This window comes from Salvelinus sp. IW2-2015, linkage group LG19 (assembly GCF_002910315.2).
Source record: "Salvelinus sp. IW2-2015 linkage group LG19, ASM291031v2, whole genome shotgun sequence".
NCBI classification, from domain to species: domain Eukaryota; kingdom Metazoa; phylum Chordata; class Actinopteri; order Salmoniformes; family Salmonidae; genus Salvelinus; species Salvelinus sp. IW2-2015.
Window position 1 is genome coordinate 34,648,163 of NC_036859.1, and position 9,013 is coordinate 34,657,175.

General features: G+C 44.7%; 1 protein-coding gene across 2 annotated transcripts in view; it reads right to left on the bottom strand.

Moving 5' to 3' along the window:
• LOC111979339 (3',5'-cyclic-AMP phosphodiesterase 4B) overlaps positions 1-9,013 on the bottom strand; it is a 93,897-nt gene that overhangs the window by 22,785 nt on the left and 62,099 nt on the right. Inside the window, exon 8 of one of the 2 annotated variants that reach the window (XM_024009798.3) lies at positions 2,597-2,752. In XM_024009798.3, coding sequence (XP_023865566.1) covers positions 2,597-2,752 — 156 coding nt within the window. The remainder of the gene's footprint in view (positions 1-2,596; positions 2,753-9,013) is intronic. The other variant, XM_024009797.3, reaches the window with a different exon arrangement.

Genomic DNA, 9,013 nt, shown 5'->3' on the forward strand with positions numbered 1-9,013 from the left:
GTGTATGGCGAACATAATGTCTAAGCGAAATCAGAAACACCATCTAAGCTCTCAGGATGTATCCACTCATCTATCGACTGGTCCGAGAAGCATGCGCAAACGCATACAAAAGACACAATTTCGCGAGAATGCGCCTTAACTAGCTAAAGGGATCCTTGACAAAGACTATAGATAAAGGTAAGTCTCATTTGTATAGATATCTGAACTAACAAGTGGCAAGAATTTCACATATCCAAAACTGTCATCTCTGAGACAAGCCGTGTGACGCTCACCTCACAGAACCAATGACTTCAAAAATTTGCACATCTGCGTGTCCAGACAGAGGTATCCATCAGCAATTACGATTTTACACAATATAAGGAGACGCGCTGCTTCAGCCGTGAGTTCGGGTTTCCACTCACGGCTCACTCAGTGATGCCTTAAGTTACACGAGCCTTCAAAGCACCTCTGCTCTTATACGTGGAGCCTCAGATGGCTTTGTGTTGTCTAAGGGCCCAGAGTGTTCTCAGAGAAGCTAACGTCAGCTTATGGCGACCTGGCGTGGGGAGTGCGTTCACAGAACGCATGGAAAAACAGGATAGAACAAGCCACGCTATTAGGATGTGTGGGCCAAGACCTGTGAGAGATGTGATACTCTCATATAGAATCGTCCCTATGACCTCTTCTACCCCCCCCCCCCCCAGCTCCCCGCAGAAACCTCTCATTTCAATGATCTAGCGTCCTCATCACACTGAAATCATTGGAGCTGAGCACTAGGCGATCAACGTACACATTCCTTTGAAGAAGTGTGTGGTGCCTATCTTGCTCATCCAATATGCGTCACCAATGCTTATGGAGCCTGGTGTCGCTGAGAGAAGCAAAAGTCTCCAACCCAGTAGGACCAGTTAGAATGCAACCCAATGGAATCGTTCCCGATACACCCAGTGAGTCTAGGCACTCCTAGGCATCGAATGCTAAATCATATCTAATCATAAAATCCTATTTCACATGCGCCGAATAACAACGGGTTATAGGTAGACCTTACAGTGAAAATGCTGACTACAAGCCAACCAACAACGCAGTTAAAAAAATAAGTGTTAAGAAAGTATTACTAAAAAAAAACTGAAGTAAAAAATCTATAAATAAAAGAATGCCAAGAGTCTGCGAAGCTGTCATCAAGGCAAAGGGTGGCTACTCACTATTCCATTGCTATGTTGGCTTACCAACACGGCAATCGACTGGAACAGCGAGCCTAGTACCCTACTGTCAAACCAGACTGAATCATGATAGTTCAATCTAAAACCAGTTAGAAGTCAAACCAGACTGGACATCATGATAGTTCAACTAAACCAGTAGAAGTCAAACCAGACTGACATCATGATAGTTCAATCTAAAACCAGTTAGAAGTCAAACAGACTGACATCCATGATAGTTCAATCTAAAAACCAGTTAGAAGTCAAACCAGACTGACATCATGATAGTTCAATCTAAAACCAGTTAGAAGTCAAACCAGACTGACATCATGATAGTTCAATCTAAAACCAGTTAGAAGTCAAACCAGACTGACATCATGATAGTTCAATCTAAAACCAGTTAGAAATACCAGAGTCATACCAAGAAAGGTCAGGTTTTGGTCATGAATTCCGACAAAGGTTTTAGCCGTTGACTAATGTCTGGCTAATATGAGCTATCCCAGACGCCAGGACGTCTTCAGACAAAAACACCAATGGCCTAGTGACGTCGGCATTATAGAAAGACACACACAGAATGTCACGCACAATAGGGACTCTTATTCTTCATTATTTTAATGCAGCGTTGTATGTATAATGCGTGAATGACAGTCTTACGCAGAAAAGACAACAAATGGACATATTGGTATTCAGATAGGCGTCTTACTCAACGAGAACAGTAGTCTATGGTCCTCTATGCAAACTAGCCACTGGTTACGCATTTTACAGCAGAGCCATGAAACGCCAGTAGCCGTTGACACAGACAACCACAGGATGCTAGTCGCTTTGCAACTACGTCAATGTTAATCAAAGCAGTCTTCATATTGCACAGTGAAGACTAACAAAGACCTGTTGTGCTGTCACCAAGCAGAAGTAACATTAGTCCAATATCATCTCAGCCAAGTCACATCTAGTTTCTGTGTACTGACGAGCTACTGACCACATCACACAATATCATCTCAGCCAAGTCACATCTAGTTTCTGTGTACTGACGAGCTACTGACCACATCACACAATATCATCTCAGCCATAGTCTTAAACACACTTCGATGGTTCGTTTCACATTGTGTTGTGGTAAGTTTTTGTGTTGTAAGGAGTACGGTTGCATTAGGGTCATGTTGAGCTGCAATTATGTTGCGGTCAACACAACTGCAACTCAACGTGTTATTTTTTGGGGGGGGGGGTGTGTGGTTGTGTTGTGGTTTCGTCACGTTCATGTTATGGTTGACTTATGGTCCTGTTGTGTAGTGGTTGCATAATGGTTGTGTTGTGGATGCGTTACGATCACGTTGTGGTTGCCATACGGCCAAGTTGTGTTGTGGTTTCGTTAATGAGTTATTTTGTGTTTGTGTTATGGTCATAATAACAACGTTCCGGCTCAGTCTTACCTTGTTGGAGGCCATGTCGCTGACGGAGCGGTACGTCTGGATGGTCTCCAGCTGGTCCAGACACCAGTCCAGCTCCTCCATCGTCTCCATGGCCAGCTTCTGGTACGACTCGTCTGTCAACAGACACACAGCAGAAACAAACTCAGGACCCAGCGGCTCCATGTCCGACACGGAGCACGGTGGGGGTCCCAGGGCAGGCTGGCCATGCCGTATGGGGGTCCCAGGATGTCCGGGTGGGGAGGCGTGAAGAGGTGAGCAGTGCTCTTTCATAGTACGTGGTGGTCTGGTTAACTCACAGGCAAGGAGAGCAGCACTAAGAGTCGACAATAGTGTTTCTGTCTCTCTGGGGCAATGTGTCCTCTCCCTCCCTCCTCCCTCCCTCCCTCCCTCCCTTCCCTCCCTCCTCCCTCCCTCCCCCCTCCCTCCCTCCTCTCTCGCTACTCTGTCTCCCCTTGTGTTATTGATGTGTCAGTAACCCACCTCCTGCCTGAGGGGCGTTTGGGGGAGGGGGGTGGAGCGCTGCCAACATACTCACCCTCCTCGCATGAGATGCATCACAACTACTGCCCACACACACACACATACACACACACACCACACACACACACACACACACACACACCACACACACACACACACACACACACACACACACACACACACACACACACTACACACACACACACACACACACACACACACCCACGACACGCACACCACAACACACACACACACACAACACACACACAGAACACACACACACACACACCAAACACACACACACACCACCACAACTACTGCCTATCAGACTCTTATTATACTGCTCAGTTTATATACCGCCCACGTTCCCCAATACATGTGTAAATATTGGACTATAAATTGTTCCTTCCTGTATTGTACTTTATGCTAAAATGTATTATTCTACTGAGCCACTTACATTAGTTCTTATTGTTGTTGCATTGTCGAGCAGGAACCTGCATGTAAGCATTTCATTGGACGATGTATACCATGCGTGTCCCGTACATACGACTAATACAACTTGGAAACTCAGAACACCAGGGCTACACTGTAGCATATACTGTTTAGCCTTAAGGGCTAGTGGGGTTAGTTTGAGGATGGCCCCGGTCCTTAATACTCACACACGTGTTAACTGCTGTACATGCTGTATGTCTAGGAGGCTTCACCTGGGAYAACTACACTGTTGCTCCCGGATAGAGGGGAGAGTCATAGAAAGAGACGGTTGAAATAGGGAGACATACGGATGTACTGAAGCATCTTAATTTGACCAGTATTGTCGCAGCAATATAATTCTGCAGCAACAGGATTTGAACATTTTGTCCATAATGTTGCTTGATCAGTGGCTAGGCTATTAGCTGGACAAAATTAGACTGCATGAAAAGTGCAATACTGTTAATATAACCAGGTTTTAGTGCGGGTTTTCACAGAATTTATGTAAATTACAAAGCTCATCTGCATTTCAAGCAAATTCTTAGCAACAAAAGAGTGATCAAATTAAGATCCTACATCTGTAGGAAGAGAAAAAAAGGGGGAGATAGGGGACCTTAGAAATTAGGATACAAAAACAGAGAAAAAGAGAAAGAGAGACTGATTATGGAAAGATAAATATATAGTTTTTTTGAGGGGGAACTCAGATTTCACGGTCAGTCTTCAATGATATTTTCAACCTCTCCTTGACAGTCTGTAATACCTGCATGTTTCAAGCAGACCACCATAGTCCCTGTGCCCAAGAACGCCAAGGTAACCTGCTTAAATGACCACCGACTCGTATCACTCACGTCTGTAGCCATGAAGTGCTTTGAAAGACTGGTTATGGCTCACATCTTCACCATTATTATTATTAGAAACCCTATACCCACTCCAATTTGCATACCGCCCCAACAGATCCACAGATGATGCCATCTCTATTGCACTCCACACTGCCCTTTACCACCTGGACAAAAATAACACCTGCGTGAGAATGTTGTTCATTGACTACAGCTCAGCGTTCAACACCATAGTGACCTCAAAGTTCTTCTCCAGGATCCAGTTGCAGAGGGAGGTGTTTAGTCCTAGGGTTCCTGGGACTAAAGGGTTCCCAGGGTTCCTAGGACTAAACACCTCCCTCTGCAATTGGATCCTGGACTTCCTGGCGGGCTGTCCCCAGGTGGTAAGAAAAGGTAACAACACATCTACCACGCTGATCCTCAACACAGGGGCCCCTCAGGAATGCATGCTTAGTCCCCTCCTGTACTCCCTGTTCACCCATGGCTGCATGGCCAGACTCCAACACCATCATTAAGCCGACGACACAATGGCGGTAGGCCTAATTCACCGACAACGATGAGACAGCCTATAGGGAGGAGGCCAGAGACCAGGCAGTGTGGTGCCAGAACAACAACCTCACTCTCAATGTGAGCAAGACAAAGGAGATGATTGTGGACTACAGGAAAAGGAGGGCAGAGCACGCKCCCATTCTCATTGACGGGGCTGTAGTGGAGCGGGTCGAGAGCTTCAAATTCCTTGGTGTCCACATCAACTACAGTTGAAGTCGGAAGTTTACATACACTTAGATTGGAGTCATTAAAACTAGTTTTTCAACCACTCCACAAATTTCTTGTTAACAAACTATAATTTTGGCAAGTTGATTAGGACATCTACTTTGAGCATGACACAAGTCATTTTCAACAATTGTTTACAGACAGATTATTTCACTTATAATTCACTGTATCACAATTCCAGTGGGTCAAAAGTTAACATACACTAAGTTGACTGTGCCTTTAAACAGCTTGGAAAATTCCAGAAAATGATGCCATGGCTTTAGAAGCTTCTGACAGGCCAATTGATATCATTTGAGTCAATTGGAGGTGTACCTGTGGATGTATTTCAAGGCCTGCCTTCAAACTCAGTGCCTCTTTGCTTGACATCATGGGAAAATCAAAAGAAATCAGCCAAGACCTGTAGACCTCCACAAGTCTGGTTCATCATTGGGAGCAATTTCCAAACGCCTGAAGGTACAACGTTCATCTGTACAAACAATAGTACGCAAGTATGAACACCATGGGACCACACAGCTGCCATACCGCTCAGGAAGGAGACTCGTTCTGTCTCCTAGAGATGAACGTACTTTGGTGCGAAAAGTGCAAATCAATCCCAGAACAACAGCAAAGGACCTTGTGAAGATGCTGGAGGAAACAGGCACAAAAGTATCTATATCCACAGTAAAACGAGTCCTATATCAACATAACCTGAAAGGCCGCTCAGCAAGGAAGAAGCCACTGCTCCAAAACCACCATAAAAAAGCCAGACTACGGTTTGCAACTGCACATGGGTACTTTTTGGAGAATTGTCCTCTGGTCTGATGAAACAAAAATAGAACTGTTTGGCCATAATGACCATCATTATGTTTGGAGGAAAAAGGGGGACGCTTGCAAGCCAAAGAACACCATCCCAACCGTGAAGCACGGGGGTGGCAGCATCATGTTGTGTGGGTGCTTTGCTGCAGGAGGGACTGGTGCACCTCACAAAATAGATGGCATCATGAGAAGGGAAATTATGTGGATATATTGAAGCAACATCTCAAGACATCAGTCAGGAAGTTAAAGCTTGGTTGCAAATGGGTCTTCCAAATGGACAATGACCCCAAGCTTACTTCCAAAGTTGTGGCAAAATGGCTTAAGGACAACAAAGTCAAGGTATTGGAGTGGCCATCACAAAGCCCTGACCTCAATCCTATAGAACATCTGTGTGGCAGAACTGAAAAAGCGTGTGCGAGCAAGGAGGCCTACAAACTGACTCAGTTACACCAGCTCTGTCAGGAGGAATGGGCCAAAATTCACCCAATTTATTGTGGGAAGCTTGTGGAAGGCTACCCGAAACATTTGACCCAAGTTAAACAATTTAAAAGCAATGCTACCAAATACTAATTGAGTGTATGTAAACTTCTGACCCACTGGGAATGTGATGAAAGAAATAAAATCTGAAATAAATCATTCTCTCTACTATTATTCTGACATTTCACATTCTTACAATAAAGTGGTGATCATAACTGACCTAAGACAGGGAATTTTTACTAGGATTACATGTCAGGAATTGTGAAAAACTGAGTTTAAATGTATTTGGCTAAGGTGTATGTAAACTTCTGACTTCAACTGTACAAACTATCCTAACCTACTTGTTATGTGTATGTACTGACATGTACAGTACCAGTCAAAAGTTTGGACACACCTACTCATTCAAGGGTTTTTCTATATTTTTACTATTTTCTACATTGCAGAATAATAGTGAAGACATCAAAACTATAACTGATAGATTCACACACACTACATGTTAATGTTTTTAAATGTACACTACCCTTCAAAAGTTTGGGGTCACTTAGAAATGTCACCTATAAACTGGTATAATGTCAAAAAGCGCAGCCATGAAATCGGAATTCCCCCTAAAAGAAAACAAGGTGAGTTCCTGCAGAGGCAGCTATGTTCGCTCTACCTCTTTCATTGAGACTGGACTACACCCATGTATAACAGGGGTGTTTAGGCCAACTACTGTATGCTTGATGAATACCCTCGTCTAAGACTTGAAGACTTGTGTTAGCTCCTAAGAGTCTTATGGCATGAAGGAGACCCGGGTTTGAATCGTGGTCGGTCTTACACAGGTGTTGCAGCGGCGGACCAGAGTGAAATGTGCCACAGCTTCATCAAAAGGTGATGTGCAACCTTGACTAAGATCTGAAGACTTTTGTTAGATCCCCAAGCTGAGCAAGAAACGTGCAACAACTTCATCAAAGGGGAGCCTTCATAAGGGGGGTGTGTAGCTGAAACCCGACAAGTACCACAAAGCAGCTGTCTGGCCCGAGCGCTCGGGGTCGGCGAGACGTGCCAAGATGCAACCACATCCTGCCTTTTCCCTCTATGGAGGATGTATAAAGAGATATTAGAGGGTTTCATTGTGCAGTTGGTCCACCAACATCAAAGACCACTGACTGAAATCATCTAAACTGCCTGTTATGTGATTCCCTTCATAGGATAAATAAGTGGCGGTCGGTTGGTTCCTTCTGTTCACATACACGAGTTATTAGGGAGGTGTTCATGACAGTCTGCTAACCACCACAAACTCTGGTAGGTGAATTACTTAGGGCCCAGAGTATTTCAGAGTCAGGTCATGTGGTCAGGAAAAGCATCATTTACAGGAAAGGTAAATTGGGATGAAAGCAGAACTGAGCAGTTGGCTAAAGACTTGTTTTGTGTTTGCAAAATGTGCTGCACAATATAGTGTTATGAGTCATCGTGACAAGTTATGCGATGAGGTTTTGACACAAAATGTTTAACTTCTTGTAATATGGAGTTGTAGTGTTGGACCTGAACCGAGAACAGAAAGGACCCTAATACTACTTGATTTTAAATGCACAGCTATATGGGTCAGGAGATATTTCACCATGTCAACGGTGGCGTGGATGACGCATTTCTGGGTTCTGAAAATGAACTCAGAGAGACAGATCGCAACATACTTTTCCAGATGACAGGCCTTTTTTTTTCAGGCAGACTGAGGTTTTCTTTTATTCGCAGCCAGACACAGTCGGTCTTAATGCTTCGGCCATATGCTGGGAGCCTGGGAGGACAACAGGCCTCAGTGTGGACTCAGCCCGCTGTCCTCTCTCCTCTCCATCTCTCTCTCTCGTTCCCTCTCTCCTCTCCATCTCTCTCTCTCGTTCCCTCTCTCCTCTCCATCTCTCTCTCTCGTTCCCTCTCTCCTCTCCATCTCTCTCTCTCGTCCCCTCTCCATCTCTCTCTCGTTCCCTCTCTCCTCTCCATCTCTCTCTCTCGTTCCCTCTCTCCTCTCCATCTCTCTCTCTCGTTCCCTCTCTCCGGCCCACAAACCAGCCTCTGTCAGAGACCCATCAGTAGCACCCACTAAATCAAATCTAACTTTATTTATAGAGCACATTTCTTACACAGGATTAATTTCAAAGTCCTTAACAAATCAAATAATAAAAGGTGAGACATAACACACAATACGTCTCCTAAATTAAACAAATTAAAACAGTAAAAATGATATAAAATAACAGTGAACCTGAGAGACACATTAAAATAAATAAAGAACTAGGGCAGGCCTGCCCCCATAGCCCACCTCCGTCCACCAGCCACCTCACACTGCCCCTTTCTCTCGCCTTAAACCCCCCTCTCCACCCCTACCTTCATGCCTCAATGAAGACATGACATAACTGGTCAAACCTATACATTAGACTAAACTGAGTGAAGGAAGCTAACTGGAGGGCTGGCCATTGTGATCTTATAAATCAGTTCTATGTAATTAACGCGCTCCCGAGTGGTTCAGCGGTCTAAGGCACTGCATCTCTGTGCTAGAGGCGTCACTACAGACACCCTGGTTCAGCGGTCTAAGGCACTGCATCTCTGTGCTAGA